Here is a 20,253-nt window from a genome sequence, read left to right on the forward strand (position 1 = left end):
AAGACCAAATACTTTACCTGAGTATGTGTATGGTATGCAAGTATGTTCTTTACAGTATTTTTGTTAACTGTGGGTAGCTGAATACATTTTCAGGTTTCTTAGGAAAATCAGGAATCTTTCAAAAATGGGGAATTCTCAGTTTCTCTAAAGACTAGGAACTTAAAACAAGACACACAAAATTCACCCCAGGATGTCTTCATGTAAAGAGGCAGTGCCATCTGCTGGGCGGCTCTCCTTTGTTTTCAGAGTACCCAAGCCGGGTAAACACTCAGCAGCAGTTTGGGTTTGATGTTTGCCTCTAAACCAATGAGACAAAGTATCTGGGAGAGTGTGGCTAGGAAGCTGTATGATTTTGGTCTCAGTCCTAGTCAGAGAATGTTACTGGGATTTAGCATGAGGAGGTGTTCTCAGTCTTCAGAGGATGAATAATTCAGCAAAAGACAAACAAATAGTTTTTTCCCAAGTCAAAGATATGGTGGAAGAATGAAATACATAATGAAATTTCTCAGACATTCAAGCCAAATAAACAGTTTTGCCTCAAATTAAATGTTTTATCTTTGTGTTCTCTGTGTGATTAATTTAACAGATTTATTTCTTTTTTAATCTTCAGCATGCATGTTCTACTTTTATAGAACAGGATTGTGTAGTTGTATAATTCATGTGACATCTCCCAGCTAGGTATTTATAGCACTTATCTTCTCTTTATTTCAGTCTCCATTTTGGATTCTTAATATTCCTTCAGAAGAGATGGCAAGGGGACTCATGAAACGGACAGTATGTGCAAAGTAAGGGATGAAAAATCTTGTAAATAATAACTTAAGTAGTGGAATATTATTCTTTTTTATTGTGGAAAATACAGATTTTGTATGGAGTCTTAAACAGTCTCTGATTCCCTCTAGAATTGAGAAGATGTTACTGGAGCTTAAAAGATTCCTGTAGGATTGATTATGTAGCGTGCCCATCCTCTTTACTTAGTGTGTGATCAAGTCAGGGTCTTAAAATAGTGTTGTTCACTCCAGAGGCAGTACTCACTGATGTTTTATTCACCTTGAATAAAGTTTAGTTAGCGGCTTGTTTTCAGATATGTATGGAATTAAAAGAGAAACCCAGTGATAAGTAAAAACAAAATGAAGTTTGGAAGGGAAAGGTTGGGTTACCCTCCCTCTGTGCTGGCATATGAACCCTCAGCCCAGGTCTCTGCAGGAGAGATCCTTCTAGAAAATTCAAGAGCATAGGAATGTGCCAGAGAGTGATTGTTCCAGCTGGTCCTTTTTAGAGGTGTCTGAGTAACATGCTTTCCAGTGAGGCTTGTGAGAGACTGTGGAGGTGTGGTGCAGCATGAGAAGCAGCATAGGTGTGGTGTATCTCCCCAACCATACTAATTTTGTGATGTCTGTGCTGTGTTCTTCAAAGTTGGTTTGGGCCCCGCTGCAGAGCATTGCATAGTCCCTGTTGAGAGCTTTTTGTGTCAGGTATTCAGTTTTACCTCCAATGACTTGGGCTGTCCACTCTTACCTGAAGGAACCCCCTGTGTACAAAACTGTCCTTAATGACAGTGTGTTTCCAACAGATCAACTGTATTGCACTTCAAAAAGCAGCTGTAGGCAACTAAGGAAGTAAAATATGACAAAGCAACTGGCAGATGTTCTGTATGCCATGCTCTGCTAATGTATCCTTATTTTATATAGAAAGCATAGCTAGCCCACGGTTTATTTTTCTGGCCTAGCACTGGTTGTGGGAAGACACAGTTAGCTTTAGAAGAAGATTACTGGCACATCTCCATGGCACTGCTAGTCAGTATCAGAAGCTCTGAAGTTTTTAGTGTATGTTACTAAACAAAAAAAAATAGCATCATTGAATTATCATTGTAGGGTTAAAAATTCATGTGTCCTTATTAAGAAGAAAAATTAAAACATTTATTAATAATAAATACTTTAATACTTCATGAAGTAAAGACTAAATAAATTGGCCAAGAAGGTTAAAAGGAATAAGCGTCTGTAAGGCATTTCCCTGCCCCGTGTGACTGCACTCGCAAAAACTTGTAATTTCAGGTCCATATTTGAACTGTGGGGTCATGGAACATCTGCAGGGGAGCTCTATACATCTTTGAAGAACTATCCAATGGACAAGATGGTAAGCATATAAAGAATCTGGATAATACTCTTCCTTAATCCCACTGAATAGCACTACATCTGTACTAATGAAAGTGTCTGTGCCTTTTTTTTTCAGCTTCCTTATCTACAGGCAGACTCTACTTACAAAGTACATATTCATACATTTAATAAAACACTGACCCAAGCACAGAAAATAAAAAAGATTGATGTAAGTAGAGCATTAAGAATTCTTTGATGTTTAGTTTAATCTGTTCATGTTGTTCCTATTCCATGCTGTCAAAGTATTTAAGTTTGGGTTTCCTGAAGATCTTAAGTTTCTGGCTTATGTCTTACCAAGTCTAAATGAGATATTTATGTCTGAATTAAAATTCCCTCGAAATTCATGACTTTTTTTTTTGTTTATTTCTCCAAACAGACCATATGAGGTATATACAAAGCCAAACAAATACCACCATTGATTTCAGCCCACTGTTCTGGAACACCTGAAGCTTATTGCCCAAAACTATGAGGCTAGAGTTAGGTACTAGACTTTTGGAAAATCTGTTGCTTGATCTCCCTATTAGGCTTTTATTGTTGCGGAATATGGAACAAGTGAGTTCAGTTGCAAGCTGTGGTTTGTGTACTGATCTCCAGTTCCATCCTTATGCTCTTGTCTGCACTTGTGCTCTCCTCCTAACTGTATCAGTATTTTAATTAGGAAATTTTTCTAAATTACTGTTAATTTTTGGTCTACCACATTCTATTTTACCAGCTTTTTATTCTGTTCACTTCATTTACAGAGGCTGAAATTATATGTATTGGTAGTAGCTACTCTTTTCTGGTTGTTCAGTTTTTGTTTACATGAAATAGTGCTGAATATGTAAATGTGTAGCTGCACATCACTGAAAATTTACATCCCATTGTTCATCATCTGTTTTGTTTTTATAACTTGAAAATTGCATAATTAATATGCACAGTTCATTACCTCTAAACCTATGTTCTCTTCAGTTATCAAAAAGGGTTATGGTTTCTGATTTCTAACCTTTTATCATTTGAGGTATTTTTATTTACAAGAAAGGTATTTCAAAAATCCAGATAAAATTGAGAATGTACTTTTTAATTGTAATCTGTCATTTATCACAAGTGAAATCCTGTGGTGGTTTTTATTTTTTTGGTTTATATGGTTTTTTGGTTTTTTATTGAGAGGGCGGTGCCTGTTTAAAAAATTGACCCCGTTTCTTGTTTTGAATTCTGGTTTTCTTTATGATATAGGCCCTTGAATTTCTGCCATTCAAAGGAAAAGTAAATTTAAAGAATCCAGAACACATCTTCTGGATTTTGGAAGATTATGGAATGAACCCAAATAACGTTCCAGAAGAGCCCTTTCATCTGTATTTTGGTAGATGGGTGCGTGAGTATGCTTGCTTCAGTTCTGTCTTGGGTTGAGCTGCCAAAACGCCAAGTGTCCAAGACAGAGGAAACGTGTTCCTCCCCCCCAACCAGCTAAGGGAAAAAGAAGAGGGAGAGAGGGAAAAAAACCCTCAAAGCAGGTTTATGCTGAAACTAACTACGTGTATTTATACAGAAAAGAGAAAATTAAGAGAAAACTACAATATAGCACACACTTACACAAGTTATGTATAGTATATCAAGAAATAACCTCCCACTCCCCAGTTAATACAAAGCAAAGTCTATTACACTAGATCTGCAAGTACTCTGAGACACATAGCAAGAAACGGAAAGAGTAACAACAAAATGTTTCTACTTCCCCGAAACTAAAACAAAATACAATGTAGGCAGCAGGAGCAGGGCCTAACAGAAGAGAACAGCTGCAGCGGGTTTTCTCTGTACTCCATGGTGGAACTGACCTAACACCTCCCACTGCTGCCCACATATCTTAAGTTTGCATCATCTGGTATGAAATATTTCCTTGGTTACCCAGTCAGGTGATAGCTGTCTCTCAATCCACATAGATTCTCTGAGCCTGCTAATTTGAGGCCTAGGTTAAACCACTACAAGTTCTTACAAGCTTGTATTTTCAGGAAAGCATACTTCAATTTAAATATAAAAAAACACATTGACTTTTAATAGAAGCAGACAATATAATAATGTCTGAATCTGTCACTGCATAATACACTGGTGCAAGTCTTGGAAGTCCTTACTGTGACTAGGAAAAAGTGAGTGTCTTGGGTTGAGCTGGCAAAATGCCAACTGCCCAATACAGAGTCAAAGCCTTCCTCCCTCTGCCGAGAAAATGGAGAAAGGAAAAAACCTAGAAACTCAGAACTGGTTTAAACCCAACCTAATTATATGTATTTATACAGAAAAGAGAAAATTAAGAGAAACTACAATATAACAGAAACTCCCCACTCCCCATCAGAAAGAGATCCTATCACTCTAGATCTATAAACACCCCAAAAGACACCCAGCAAGAAACATAAAGTATAACAATAGAATGTTTCTACTTCCCTGAAACTAAAACAAAATGCAAGTAGCTATGGCAGCAGCAGGGCCCACACAGCAAGACAGCAGCTGCGTGTCTTGCCTCCACTTTGGCCATGATGGAACAGAGAGAACACCTCCTGCTCCTGTATTCATATCTCAGGTTTGCATCATGTGGTATGAAATATTTCTTTGGTTGCTTAAATCGGGTGATACCTGTCTCTCCTAATCTACGTAGATTCTCTGAGCCTGCTAATTTGAGGCCTAGCTAAAACTACCACAGTGAGTTTTTTGAGCAATTTAGAGGTGGAAAAAATGAAGTTGTATCTGGGAACACACCTTATCTTGCCCTCCACTGAGAGAACTCAACACAGCTGTGAGACTGCACAGCTGTGGTAGTATATTATTGTGGAATCAGCTGCAGCTGAAAGCACCAGCTGTGTGTTTCAGACATGCAGAAAGATACACAGAACTATAGATGGCTTGTGGCCCTGCTGAGCTGCATCAGCCCCACTGGAGCATTCTGTAAGTGCTTCAAGAGACCCTGCCAAGAACCTCCACAGAAAGGGGCAGACTGATCCTTGAGGCTTTGGACATCAGCGGGTCTGGCCCACAGGTACCTGCCCAAGGAGACACCGGCAGTGCAGGGTCTACTGCAGGAACCACTTACAGAAACTGTCTGGAACCTGCCTTCTCAGGTCTTAACAATAAACCTTCTTGCCTGTTGGCTGTTTGCACTCCTAACCTGCCATATTATTAGATTGTCCTGAGGAAATTTGATCTGGTCTTTTATGGTTTTGTGAGGAAAAAGTGACTCCGCAAAGGACATCTTCCAGAATGACGCAAGCCACTGATGGGAATGTGTGCCAGCAGTGTCCTGGGTTAAGGGCAGCTGTAAAGAGGAAGAACCACTGCTGAGGTTGTACAGGTTGTGTACAGGGAAGTTAGACGTTCAAGTGATCTGTTAGGATGTGAATGTTCTCCATGCCTGTGATTCATGTGCAAGCACCCTGGGTTGTGGCAATACTGTAAAACATTGCAGCTGTTGTCCCATCTGTGCTGGATTCCTGAAGTGTTGAGTAAACCAACCTGAAAAAAATAGGCAAGTGTATTTTGTCTACCCAGTAAGACTGATGCTGACCAAAAGTGGAGGATAGCGTTGGAGGAGCGTTGTTTTCTTGCAGATTGCTTTGGTCCTCTTCAACATATTTTGGAAGTCTGATGTAAAAATACTGACATTTGGTCTTTGTTTTCTTTTCCATTTAATTCTGATCTGTCAGCGCTATCCTAAATTTAGATTTTGAGCGTGACAGAAATGCTAGCGAAGAAGGAAATTCTGTATGACCTTATGCGTGTGTGTGTATGTGCATGCATGTGTTAACGTGCATTTCTGTACAATTTTGAAACTCTTTTAACTCTGAATTGCCAGGAATGTTTTTTCTGATACTCAGAATAATAGTAAAGTTGCTATAATTGTTATTTCTTCAGAAGTTTCTGTCTAAAATGTTTGTATATTTTTAACGTGTGTCTTGAAGAATTTATCTAGTTGTTGACCAAGGTATCTGTTGCTTGGAAAGAAGTCCATCATATTTTCATACATCAGAAAGCAAGGTGATGTGTTACAAAATAAAGTTATGTGGTTTTGGATGGTGTCACTTAAGCACATCTGTTAGCCTGTCTGCTTATATCTTGTGTCTAAGACATAACAGGGATTTTAAATGTTTCAACAGATTTCAGATGGCCAAAGAGAACTCATTGAATCCTACAGTGTAAAGAAGAGACACTTTATTGGAAATACAAGCATGGATGCCTGCCTGTCTTTCATTATGGCGAACCATGGGAGAGTAAAACCCAATGATGTTGTGTATGATCCATTTGTTGGAACAGGTATATATTATTTTTTTTCAGCTAGTGGAAGAACTGGAAGATTGTGTTACTACTTGCACCATGCTTTTACCTGGTGCAGTACCTTATGGTGCTAAGCTGATATTTGAGATGATACCAAAGTCAAAATGGTGATTTATAAAATAAATGAGTGTTTTGTTGACTTGGAAGGGATTTTGGAGGAAGGAGACCAACTTCCAAAGATGTAAACAGTTTATTTTGCACTTCTAAAATATCCATCTTCACTGTTTTATTTTATGTAACAGCTTAAACACTAGTTCATATGTGTCATGGACTGCTTAAAATCCAAAGTCACCAAGAACTGAAATTTGGCTAAAGCACTCCCTGCAGTCACTGTCAGGATGTTACAAAGAGGAGCATTTTAGAGCTGGCTATTTGGAGTGCTGAGGGCACTTGTAGGCATAGAACTGAAACAATAGCAATAGTTAGGTCATAGCATTCTATAGCGATCAGTTTGTTGTGCCTTCACATCCTGTCTTGAGGATAATATTGCTCATACCATGTGTCTACCCCCAGCTGAACTTCTCTTAGTTTATCCAGTAGGGGGAGCTTTTATTCCACATATCTCTCCATGGCATAGAAGTACGTTTTGTCTCAGGGAAACTCAGCTGTTTAGTAGGTCAAATAGCTGATCTGTTGTTTCAGGTTGTGCCATAAAATCATACCAGAGTATATTGTGTTAAGCTACCTATAGTAATTTTTTCAAAAACATAGCGAAGGATGTGTTTTTTACCTGGATTTTAGAATCATAGAATAGAATAGTAGAACATCCTGAGTTGGAAGGGAGCCACAAGGGTCATGGCAGTCCAACTCCTGGCCCTGCACAGGATGGCCAAGAATTACATCCTGTACCTGAGAGCATTGTCCAAATGCTTCTTGAACTCTGTCAGGCTTGGTGCTGTGACTGCTTCCTTGGGGAGCCTGTTCTAGTGCCCAACCACTCCTTTGGTGAAGAACCTTTTCCTAATATCCAACCTAAACTTCCCCTGATAACAGCTTCAGACCATTCCCTCAGGTCCTGTCACTGGCCACCAGAGAGAAGAAATCAGTGCTGCCCCTTCGCTTCTATAACAGTTATAACTGCAATGAGGTCTCCCCTCAGTCTCCTCTTCTCCAGGCTGAACAGCCCAAGTGACTTCAGCCACTGCTCATACAGCTTCCCCTCAAGGCCCTTCATCATCTTTGTAGCCCTCCTTTGGACACTCTCTAATAGCTTAATATCTTTCCTGTATTTTGATACCCAAAACTGCACACAATATTCAAGGTGAAGCAGCCCCAGAGCAGAGCGGGACAATCCCCTCCCTCGACTGGCTGGTGATGCTGTGCCTGATGTCGCCCCGGACACTGTTGTGCCTCCTGGCTGCCAGGGCACTGCTGACTCATACTGAACTTGCTGAACTTTGATTTAGATGACCGTGTGTGAGATGCATAGTATTAAAAATACTTACATTAATGGGAGGATGAAGATTGTTCTCTGCAGAAATCACTGCAGGGAAGTTAGGAAGAGAGGCCACACTACATGGTCACTAGTATGAGCTTGTATTTTCTCTGTACCATAGAAAACACACTAGGGATATAATATTTTCAGAAACACAAGGTTTCAGTGAACTCTATGTATTTGTCTGATATTTTTGTTCATATATGATCTGATTTTTTTCGTACATCATAATGTCTTTGGAAATTTTCACCTCTTCCTTGTGCTTGTCTTTCTTGGAAAGGTTCACAAAATTCTTCTGCTTATCTCTGAGCAGTTTGTTGCATTTTGGTGTCTGTGGCTTTTCATTTCTTACAAAAATCTGCTAAATAAAAAAAAAATCTCTGAGACCATTCATTCTCTTGGGAGTGAAAATTGAAGGAAAACAGGAAGGGTAAAGAGAGGAAGAAAAGTCACATAGAAATGGCAAAGCTATAGAAATTCAAGATAAATGTTAAATCACTTTTCAGTTCAAAAGGTAGCAAATACAATACAAATATACAAAATTCACCACAAATTGCCTAGTGGTTTGAATTACCTCTTCTTTTTCATTCTTTTGCACTGAATGTCTGTAATAAAAGGCTAGAGATTAAAGGTCCATAGGGACATTGGAGGTACTGGATGCCATGGCATTTGTCAGTAAAGTGTATTTATGATTAAACAGCTGTGGCTTTTGCATCTACTTCTGGAGTGTAAACCCCAGGAATTTCGATTGTCTCTTGAGGACCTTTAGAAGATTTTCAGGATTGTCAGTGCCACAGTACCCTGTCACTGGTGTTTCTGGGAGGTGGTTTAGAGCTGAGAGTGATGCAGTGCTTTTGAGCTGATGGGTTTAGAAAGAACATATGTTCAGGATTTGAGGAGCATTTTGAAACTGCAGTTCAGATTTCCTTACTTGTGCAACTTTATTACCTGGCTTGGTTTCTTCCTGTTTTACTATGAAAAGGTAAATAGTGCCAAATCAGAATGACCTTGTAAAATGGTGCTTGCTTATTGGAAACAAACTGGTTTTTGCTGCATAATTCAAATCACAAGCCTTCCATGGTAGTGTAAGTAAGAGTGGAAAATTGGTGTTTGTTCTTGGAATATGAAGTGCTCTTTGACCAGGCTATTAAGACGCTTGATTTCCTTTCTTAATGTAGAGCAAAACTGGAATGACCAGGATTGTTTTTAACTTCCTTAAACTGTTTAGATATTCTTTCCTCAGTGTTGAGCAGAAAGAAGCCTGGAGGTTTCTGGAAGAATAAATCAAGTCTTCTACCTGAATATTTTGTGATTTCTCTGTTCAGGTTATCTCAGTAACCTTGTTGATTGTACCTTTGGAAGATATTTGTTCCTACTATCTCTTTACCAGTTTGTGATACTGTGTAGTTGCAAATTACAGGAATTTTTTCCTTTGACATCCTGGAGGACAGTGCTATGACCAGACCTGGTGTGTGCTGAAGAGATGGGGGAATAGCATATGATAGAAAGGCATGAAGTTCTCTGCCACCATTGTTCTGCTAGTAGTCATCAGGGGATACCATGATTCTCTGATGAACCCCGTTAGCATCTGTTTCATATAGTAGATCAAAGGGCTGGCCATATTAGAGTATTTGAGTATTCATGCACCTTCTGTGTGAACACAATTGAACTCATACCAGCTGAGATTTATTAAAAGCTCTAAGTTCATGTTTTCCTAACTTTTTTTTTGCCTATGATTAAAAGCATTCTTAGATGGGCAAAGTACTTTCTTCTTACTTTTTTTATAGGACTGGGTGGTATGCCATACTTGGGGTCAGGGCTAGCTAAATTTATCGTGACCCTCTGGAGGTACTGCCCATCTCTTCTGAGGGATTGCAGCCAAGAAGGGAAATGGGTGACTCCTCTGGGGTGAGTAACCTTGCTTTACCCTGATCCACTTCACAAGAAAAAGCAGAGGAATTTTTAGACTTCTTTTCTTTCTCGCTTACATTCAGTTTTGGTCAAGTTTGTTACCATATGGTGTAGCAGTTTTCTAGAACCCTGGGATGGGATCTTTAGCATGTGCACACAGGACATGTTAGGGATGCGTTGGTGCAGAGTGGGGGGCTCAGGGTAGTGCAGCCACCTGAGATAATTCTCTCCACACTCCTGGTGAATGGGAGAACTGGTGTCACCCGCCTAGCCAGCTTGCACATTGTTCCTTGTGCTTGTCCAACTCTTCATCCTGCAGCAATCATCCCCTTTATTTTAGCAGGACTGTGGACATCGGTAGTGTGGATTCATAGCCTTGTATTCAGTCACTGTTCTGTTTTAAACTATTCTGTTAGCTGCATACCTCCTAATTAATAACTTGACCACACAGGTTTTTGGTAATCTTCTGCAGTCTCATTTGGAAGCTGTTAAAGAGATAATGCCATTTATTAATTTCGGTGGTCTGCTCAACTATTGTCCAGTTGCAAGAGGAAATCAAACATACTTTTTTGTTTTGTTTTTTTTTTTAATTAGGAAAGCCGATCACAATCATAGTGATTAAAAAAATTAGTTGTATTGCAGAATGATAAAGCTGGTAAAACTACTGACAAAGTAGGCAGCATACTCACAGCAAAAGGCATTTGTATATTGTTTTCATACTGCAAAGTAATTAGAGAAACTTTTTTGATGTTGCTGTTTGCATTATTCATATTTACATTTGCAAGGCTCTTGACCATTCTTTCTTACTCAGGGAATGGCCACATTATACAACATGTTTGATTTCAGGCACAGTTAAGGAGGCTGACATTGAGAACAGACACAGTAGAACTGTCATTTGTTTGGTGATGATTTTTCAAATTGTCTACAATTTGAAATCCTTTTCTGTGCAAAGTAGTATCAAAAGTTTTGGTGCATGTAATGGTTAAGGTATCTTCCTGCCTTGAAATACAGAAAACCATAAATAAACTCCTAAGAATGGTCTCCAGAGAGAAGTGACATAGGGCATAGCAAGATCAGGAAAATCAGGTATAGCAGACAAGAGACTTACCTGTTATTATCTCTCATTATCGTTGCATAGTATTTCTAACTGGTTGGTAGTTTTAATTCTTCTTTTTTTAAGTTTCTTTTGTTCTTGGGTCTGGCTTTGGGTCTAGTGTGCTACTGTTGTAAACTTCTGAAGTTCCTGAGGAAAAAATCCCAACACAAGTAACATTTAGGACAGAAGTTTATACTTTTCCTCTTTTCTCCCCTGTATAGGTGGCCTTCTAATCTCCTCAGCTCACTTTGGAGCATATGTGTGTGGTACTGATATAGATTACAACACAATCCATGGATTAGGTATGTTACGTATTTCTGAAATCTTGCTGTCTGGAGTTTAAGAATACTGATGGCAGCAGATGATACTTAGTCAATTTTAAAGTAACCTTAATGTTTTTAGGATTTATTTGGTCATGCTTATTTTTATTCACCAATTTACAAGTATCACAGGTAAGATACTATTTTCAAACAGGAAATATTTAAAAAAAGGAATAAAAATCAAATCAAAGTTCCAAATAACAATTACTACAGCTGTGTGCTTTCTTAACCTGTGATGTGGGAAGCTTCTTGTAACCTAACCTGGGAAATCTAATCTCGTTCTTACTTATCTGAAAATATACAGTGCAAATTATATCTGACCTAGTGGATGGGATTGTGACTGATGGCCAGAGAGAACATCTTAAAAAAAAATTTTTATAAATGTGTTCTGGGACACCCTATGCACCTGTAGTGCAGCAGAACTTTTCTTGTGTATTTTCATTATTCCTTACTATTTGTGAAGTTTACTGCAAGTACTGTTGACAGGTTTTTTTGTAGTGACATTTAATTTCCTTCAAATTAAATGGCAGAGTATATGAAAGCTTTTCTTATATAATAGCTTCTTGTTGAGTGTCCTTTTTTTTCCCCCACTCTGCTCCCTCTCCCCTCCCAGGCAAGGCAAGCAGAAAGAACCAGAAGTGGAGAGGGCCAGATGAAAATATTAGAGCTAATCTCCGACAGTATGGTTTAGAGAAATACTACCTCGACGCACTGGTTGCTGATTCTTCAAGACCAGTATGGCGAAAAGGGATGCTGTTTGATGCAATCATTACGGATCGTAAGTTTGTTACTGCTTTTGTAGCCTGATGACAGTGACTAAAAGATTATTGTCTTTGTCTGTGCCTATGTATGTTGATTTGACATCTGGATGAGTGCTCAGATCTGCAGTTTCCATCTTACGAAAGATGATTATTGAGAGCAGCATTATGGAAATTGGATCTGCATTTGACATCTCAGCATTTATTTAAAGATAGTTATAAATGTGTAACAAAGTTGACAGTAACGCTTTCTTCCATGGAACGAATATTACGCTTGCCAGCAGAAATCAATATGGCTGAAAATCATTCTCTGAAGTCATCTCATTCAGTAAAAGTGTAACTACTGATGCTCAGAGACTTCTTATCAATATGGTCCATGTAGCTGTTAGGACTTACCTGCAGTACATGGAAGTCTGCCATGCAGCTCTGATGGTCTTCTGGAGACTTACGTTAAATGCTTACTGTAATGCTTCCAAAGAGAAATTTTATTGTGTTTCCAATACACTTAACTACTAAAAGCACTACCAGTTTGAAAGGATCCTCCATTCTTTTAGAAACCTATGTGCTAAATGCCATTTGTCATGTATGAGAGAGAATAGAAACTAGGGGAATGAATGAAAGACCTTGATACAGCAATTTCTGATCTCTAGTGCTGACTCTTATAATGATATATTCATATTAACTAAGAACAGGGAGTGTGGCTTGCTTTCATGGATTGCTTGCTAATTTTTATTTGGCCTGTTTGGCAACAGTGTAAAATATTAATACGGACTTAGAACTGAGTGTAACATAATTTCTGCAGTGGTTATATTGGTGCTTCCATGATGCTGAAACAAGTCTCACAAAACCAGGTGTTTTGAACTTGAAAGTCAAGTATGCTATGAGAAAGGTACAAAAATTTATGAGAAAAAGTTATCTCTGGTTCCTATGTGTGAGATTTACCATTTGTTTAATATGTTGTCAAGAAATTCAAATACATTTAATTTCATTTTGAAAAAGGTTAGTAAGTGCTGTAAGGGGACATGTTTGTGTCTATCAAACAAAAGAGGATGGGATTATTTGTCACATGTTGGAAGTCTAAGGAGTATCTTTAATGAACAAAACAGAAAAGCATTGTCCTTTGTAGTGTAGTGAACATGTAGACTGCTAGAAGCTCTTCCAGCTGAAGAGCTTTCTTTGAAACAGTTTTAAAGTACTCTTTCAGAGTAATAAACTTCTAATAGATCCTGAAGAAAGTTCCCTTACTGATTTTTACTTTGTAAAAGCTTTTCTTTTTTGTTTGTATAAGCCCCAGTTTGTGCATTGTTGTGTATGTATGGTGTAATTGTGTGTTACTTGGGCAAGTGGTGAGGTTCTCATGTCTGTATTCTGCATTTGCTTTGTCTAGCACCGTATGGTATCAGAGAAGCTACTCGCAGAACGGGTTCACAAAAGGATACAGTTAAGTCAGTTGAAAAAAGGTAGGTAAGCTGTCTCATCTGTAGTACAATGTAGATGTCTTAATGGAAACCCAGTCACAGTTTCAGAACCTTTATTACTTCTTGGCTGGCCATCAGCAGCTAAAAAAATGGTAGCAATTATAATTAAGGAAGAAAACCCCTTTTTGCTCTGTTTGAAAAACCAGTATGGCACTTCTTGAAAGCTTCTTGATCTTATTCTCTCTGCTTCGTTTGCATGTGTTCAGATTTTGAATCCTATTTCTCACCTCTGTGAGCCACCATTGCCATGTGTTTCCTATTCTCAGACAATCCCCTTCAGTCCCTGCAGACTGCAAAATCAGTCTAAAATGGAATAACTCTATTTTACTCTAACCTCTTCTCTTTTGGATTTCCACTGCTCCTTTCTCTTCAGAGGTAACACATGGCTTCTTCACTGCTTGGCCTTCTTGTCTTCTGCCTTTTACTCTAAATTGTTAAGAAAGATGCTGTACAAAACAACTATTCCCAGCATACCTGTGATACTTTGACTTCCACAAGTACTAAAGATGATAGTCTGAAGATCCAGCTAGGGGAACTTGGGAAGTCGTATTCCTCACAGTAGAAGTATATTCCTGGATTGTCCCAGGTAGTTTTGCAAATCTCAGATAGTGCTTTTGGGGTTTGGGATTTTTTTTAGTTATAACTATAAAAAAAAATGTGCGTTTTACCTGTTCTTTTATGTTTGTTTACACTTGTATGTTTTTTGTTTAGCACAGAAAATCACATCTTTGTTTCATCCAATTATCATCTAAGTGACATCTTTTTTGACCTCTTGAAGTTTGCGGCGGAATATCTGGTGATGGGAGGAAGATTAGTGTACTGGCTGCCAATATACAAGCCTGAGTATGTATTGTTCATTTCTGTTATGTTGGGTGTCAGAATGGATGCTGTATTCTCACTGTTTTTCTTTTGGGGCATAGCACAACTGCAGCTTCCATAGTACCAGCACTTAAGAGTAGTTCCCAGACTTTGCATTTTAAAACTTTCTATGAGGAAAACCAGATTTTGAAATAAGGTTTTTGAACAGGTATAATTCCTGACTATTACCAAACAGGAAAAGCCTTTGTGTGTCATTGCAAATGTGCATCCAATGAGTTAAGGTTTGAGCTTAGAAAGTTAGATTTTCAAGGTACACATTAATATGTGTTTCTGCTAGAGGAGTTGATAGAGATGGTCACTGATAAAGATGACAAGGTCCTTCAAAAAACATTCTTGTTCTTTGGAGTTTGGCTCTACTAATTTAGCTTTCTTCCGAGAAATAAAAGTCAAGTGACCAAGAGGTGGCAGTGAGAGACAGGAAGCATATAGGAGCAGCCCTGTTAAGAACAAGAGAGGCCAGCAGAGACTGCAGGTCCTGTCTGCTCAGTAGTGCAGCCTGGGATCAGAACTGAGTTTAAAAAGAAAGACAGCTGTTTGCATACCTTCCTTCAGCATCTCTTAGATAAGGTTTGAGGTTGGTTTTTTGTTTGTTTGTTTTGGGGTTTTGTTTTGTTTAAAAACCGTTTGACTATAAAGTGAGAAGTTGGTGTACTGTAGCTGTTTCAAAGTATCTTCCAGATATGGATATGTTCTGAAGGTAGTTTCTGCAATGTCATATGTTTATGTGTACAGTCATACTATACTGATGAATAAAGTAGAGGTTGTCCCTGGTTTCACGATGGAAATGGCTTGTGACAGTCCTGTATATCACATGCTTTAAAAATCTGGAAATCAAAAGCCAGTTCTGTTATGTGCTTCTGTAACAAGAGAGTGCACTTAGTAGTTTGCATTTTTTTAGTAAAGGTTAGAATTGGTATCTTTAGGCTTTATTTTCTTGTAAGCCAATTCACGAACAAAGCAATGAATGACATTAACAGTAGTGTAGCTGGTTGTTCAAAATGTCTGTACATGCTTAACCCCAACGGACCATGTGTGGTTGTGAATTCTACGATTTCCTTATCAATAAAATCTGTTTGGAATTACTGAATTTATTCTGTTCATCAAGATACCAGAGTTTTTCTCTCTGCTCTTTGAACTTTGATAAAAGCATGGTTCCTCACTACAGCAGTGTAGAGTGTTTCAGTTTTGATAACTTGTGAACTGCACATATAGGATCTACTTTGCTGTTTTGGGGAGGTCTGGTTGAGTTGCCTCATAAAAAGTGAATGTATGCATCCTACTATGAACTGAAATACTGACGTTGTTATATTAGCACAGAATATTAGTATATCCACTTTATTATCAGCTGTAATGCTGTAAAAGGGAATGAATATTAACGCAAATATGTAGGAGGAAGACAGTTTCTAGTAGTGTTGCATTATCAAGTATCCTGTGGTAACACCTGCCTTCAGTTTCATTTGCTGAGATCCTTGTGTATTACCTTAAATTAAAGCTGAAACTGGATTGAATTGGATGTCTGTTAAAACCACTGCTTCTGTATTCCTTACTTGATAAGGTTCTGAGTTTTACGTGAAAGAATGTAGAAACACATGCATTAATGCTAACAGACAAGGCTTTTTAACAAAGTGATAATGATCTCTCCCTCTGCAAGATAGCATCTCATTCCAAAGTTTACCCTTTCAATCTGACATTGGAATCATTGTTGAGTCTGAATTCTTTTAATTCCTTTGCAGTCAGTCTTTTATATGGTGTGTGTGTATATCTGTGTATATATATATGTATATGTGTATATATATATTCAAACTGTATGTCTAAACCTTATTGTATATATTTTTTATATATATAAACTTTTAAGATGATGTGGCAGAGTGTCTGCCTTTGTAAGAGCAAGACAGAATTTGGTGATATTAGATGCATCAAAAGTCTTGTGTAACAGAAGGAACAGTTGGGAATTAATTTTATTCTCCGATGTCAAAAGCGTGTTCTGACTCATCTAGCAGAAGTAGTGGCTTGATTCTACACAAGAAGTGACTGAAACGTTGTTTTGTGGTCTGGAAGTTTTGGAGCAAAGCAGAGGCAGTACTGTTTGGGTTTTTTCCTTGTTTACACATGTATATTTGGTATTGAGTTACTTGTTTAACAGCTCACTATTATCTCAAGAAATGCCAAGTTTTCCATCAGCACCTAGGTGGATCCTATTTTGCTTTGTGTTACATTTGACTTCTCTTTCTCCCAGAACAATACCCTTACTTTGTAAAGTGCATTCAGAGAATCCACCTCTTTGCAGGAAAAATGTGAAGCTCCTCTTTCGTACCTTATAATTTGAAGTGATAGGTGTTTAAGTTGTTTAGTTCTGCCTTTCAGTGTCTGACTTTTGTTGACCCCCAAGCACTGCAGAATCATGAGAGCAGGTATTTTGTACAAAGTCATAGTCCTGGAAAATACAAGAACCCATTTTCTGTGTTATGTTCTGGTAACTATTACAATGAAAGCTTATTACAAAAACGATGACTATGTGAGTGATCTGTTTCAGTATATAGGAAGGATACCTGATCTCATATTTGCCATATTAACTAAGTCAATACTTCTTGCTGCTCTAGTCCCATGCAAAGGTCTTAAATCTTTAAATTCCATTTTCAGCATTTGGAGAAATAGAATGATTGAAAGCAATCTAGGGAAAGCACTTTCCATAGAAAATAGTATGCTCGTGGAATGGGGCGTTTAAAACTGCTTGCTTTGCTAGATAGGATTTAGTTGTAAGTTGGTGTTGCTGCTATCTGATGTTAAATGATAATGGATTTTTTGCTTCCCATTAGAAGAAGTAATTATAATGAGATAAATTCGTAGCACTAAATTTTGAAGTCCAGGAATGTCACTGTCTTAATAAAAACTGGCTTAATAAGATTTGAAATCCAAATGTAGTGATCTCCTTTTAGGGAGCCAGACTTAAGTCTCTTATTCCTGCTTCATATATATTGACTATGGAATATGTTTTTAAGATCATAGCTCCGATTAGGTAAGTTATTATTCCTGGTTGGCTGAGTTATTTTCTACTGGAAATTACACAGGCAGGCCTGTGTGCATACAATAACATTATTTAAGTACATGTAGAAATAGAGGGGTGTGTCTCTTTACTGTAAGGTTTTAATTTCATCTACACACGTTGTGTCACAAGATGATGGGAATATATGATGTCAGAACTCTGGAGCACTGATACCTGAATTTTTTTAATCAATAAAGTGCATAACAACTTTCTAGTTTAAGCCTTTTTGTGAAGAATCTGTAAGAATTTTGTTTGACATGCAAGTCTTCCACTTCATGAGCTTACAGCACTATGAATGTTTATTTCTTCCAGATATACAGAAGAGATCATTCCCCGCCACCCGTGCCTGAAACTTATTAGCAACTGTGAGCAGATGCTTTCCAGCCACACATCAAGGCGCCTGATTACCATGGAAAAGGTGAAAGAATTCAAGGTAAGCTTGAATTCTTGATTATAATGTGTAAAATAGTAGCTATTGCATTTGTGACAGGTTTGTGCTATTCAGCAGTTGATCCTTATTTCTGTCACACTTAAGCTTTTATGATCAGATTTAGAGCTTTTATAAAACTGGGTAGTGATAGAAGTTTCTGGGGTTTTTTTCTGTTTTTCTTCTCATTTTTTTATAAACTATTCATACCAAGCAAACCCCTTAATAGTGTGAAAGAGATCTTTGAAATTAGGGTTACTTGTGAATCCCAGCCACACAGGTGTCTAGATGCCTAAGTTTCCATTGATTTCAAAGTGTAGTTTGATGCCCAAGTAAATACCAAATGACTGTGGGTCTGGCAGTACAGGTAAACCACATTCAGTTCTACTGCTTCATTTTTAGACCTTTTAGTTTTTGAAATAATACTGAAATGGTGACAAGTACAGTGAAGCACCCTGCCTCTTTTTTGTTTTGGGACACATTAAGTGCCTCTCCTGAGGCACTGTAGTGAGGGAATATTGCATTCAGGTCTTCTTTCCATTCCTGCTGCTTCTCTCACTTAATACTGTTAAAAGAGATGCTAAACAACTGTGAGGCAAATGGATAATGAAAGTGTACACAGTGAGCAAGTGGGTTTTAGTACATACCTTGTCAGTTGGAAAACCTATTTCAGATGACAGGAGATAAAATCAAACTGCTGTGTCTGTGTGGTGCTTGCACTAATAACACAGCAGGGTTTCAGTACTGCATTTATAATGCTCATGATCAGTGCACTTCTCAAGCAACACCTGAATTTTTAAAAGCACTGTAGGTGGAGTTCAGTGTTGGAGCTGCCAATTTCTCCAGTAGCAAACCAGGAGGGTAGATGGTGAAAACTTTTGACATGTGTGTCTCAGGGTGTTCAGGGAGGTTTTCTGCAGGAGTTTTATTACTACCAGTGCTCTAAGGATAACATATTCTAATCTAAAAAATATATCCACCCTTCTGTGAGTAGACTTTTGTCATTTGCTATTCTTGTTTTGTGCATCACCTGTTCTTCAGTACAGGTTTGACAGGTTCATGTCTGGAAATGCTTAGCTCTGAGCACCTGAGACTACTTGGCAGACTTGCTGCTTAGGAAAAACTGTGCAAGTGCTTACATTCAGGACTCCAGATGTCTGTTAGATAATTTAAAGATGCCAGAACCCACGTATGGTTTCTGATGATGCCAAACTTGTCTAAAGAACAAAATGCATATTGAGTCCTTAGCTAGTGCCTGCTTGCTTTAAGGTCTTGTTTGGTGTCTGAGATTTCCCCACCTCAGTGTCCCTTACCTGGAACATGTTTTTTCCTGTCTTAATATCCTGAGCAACCTTTGAATTGAATACTTCCAACTCACCATATATGATCATAAAATTCAATAGTTAAGAGTTTTGACTGTTTTCTTAAATGAAAGAGTGAATTTTTATGAATATGCAAACATTAGTTTCCAGACGGTTCCTGTCTGTTTTGCTGAACTGGTTTGTAACAGGCCCTGACAATTGCCTTTTAATTCAGCTTAATGTGGCACTGGCTAAGAAGTTTTATAAATCATGTATTATCATTATGCAGTTCTTCAGTTTCCCCAGTATTTGCCACCAAGAAGGAATTGCAGATCTCACAGCAAATCTGATTTCACTATTAACACTCTAAGCTCTTAAATGGAGTTGAATTCAGTCAGTTACTGAAATTGGTGGTGCCATTAGATTGTAATTGTTTGTAATAAAATGAAGACTAAAGTGATTGCAAAAAGTTAGTATATCTAGGTGAAATATTGATCTATCATAACTAATCATAGGCATGAAGATCATATATATTGCATTAAAAACCTCACAAAAGGGGATCTATAACTCACTGTCTCGTAAGCATCCAGTCTGTTCTTTTTAAGTTTACAATGAAATCGTGCCAACTGGAAAAGATTTATTGCTGAAATCAGTGTTGATATGAATAGGCTTTTCCAACATGTGCACAATATGAGCAGAGGAGTTGTTTGCTCTTTAACATTTAAGCCATTTTTTTTTTAAATTACAATTTTGGAGAACTTTTGCCATTGTTCCTTCCAGCACAGTGCTCATCCCAAAATGCACACTTGACTCCCGGCTCCCCCACATGTCTGCACACTGTTGTGTCTCCCCAAGAAAAACAAGGTGGGTGGAACAGAGGAGAACTGCAGCCTCAGCCCTGAGCCCTATATTCCTCCCTCTGTGTATTGCATCCCACTTTTTTAATGCCAGGAGAGGCCTAGAAATTACGTAGTAAGACGAAACAGAAAACTTGATGGAAGGACAAACTCTGAGCATATGATTGCCCTTAAAAGGCCTCTGAAGCACACAAGCCCACCCTGCTGAGTGGGTCCAGCATGTCCATGTCACATGGTCACTCCAGAGTTGTTACTGGTGTTGAATTTTTCCTACTGAATTTAGCAGTGACTGTTCCTGGATATGA

At 38.2% G+C, this 20,253-nt stretch overlaps 1 protein-coding gene across 5 annotated transcripts in view; it reads left to right on the forward strand.

Moving 5' to 3' along the window:
* Positions 1–20,253, forward strand: part of TRMT11 (tRNA methyltransferase 11 homolog) — an 81,926-nt gene that overhangs the window by 4,394 nt on the left and 57,279 nt on the right. For 4 of the 5 annotated variants that reach the window (XM_071549018.1, XM_071549016.1, XM_071549017.1 and 1 more), the window contains exons 3-12: positions 712–785; positions 2,052–2,133; positions 2,230–2,322; positions 3,366–3,500; positions 6,266–6,422; positions 11,107–11,187; positions 11,819–11,983; positions 13,351–13,423; positions 14,153–14,284; positions 17,676–17,796. In XM_071549018.1, coding sequence (XP_071405119.1) covers positions 748–785; positions 2,052–2,133; positions 2,230–2,322; positions 3,366–3,500; positions 6,266–6,422; positions 11,107–11,187; positions 11,819–11,983; positions 13,351–13,423; positions 14,153–14,284; positions 17,676–17,796 — 1,077 coding nt within the window. In that variant the 5' untranslated portion in view covers positions 712–747. Of the gene's footprint in view, positions 1–711; positions 786–2,051; positions 2,134–2,229; positions 2,323–3,365; positions 3,501–6,265; positions 6,423–11,106; positions 11,188–11,818; positions 11,984–13,350; positions 13,424–14,152; positions 14,285–17,675; positions 17,797–19,871; positions 19,956–20,253 lie in introns of all 5 variants that reach the window. The other variant, XR_011697138.1, reaches the window with a different exon arrangement.

This window comes from Pithys albifrons, chromosome 2 (genome assembly GCF_047495875.1).
Source record: "Pithys albifrons albifrons isolate INPA30051 chromosome 2, PitAlb_v1, whole genome shotgun sequence".
NCBI lineage: Eukaryota > Metazoa > Chordata > Aves > Passeriformes > Thamnophilidae > Pithys > Pithys albifrons.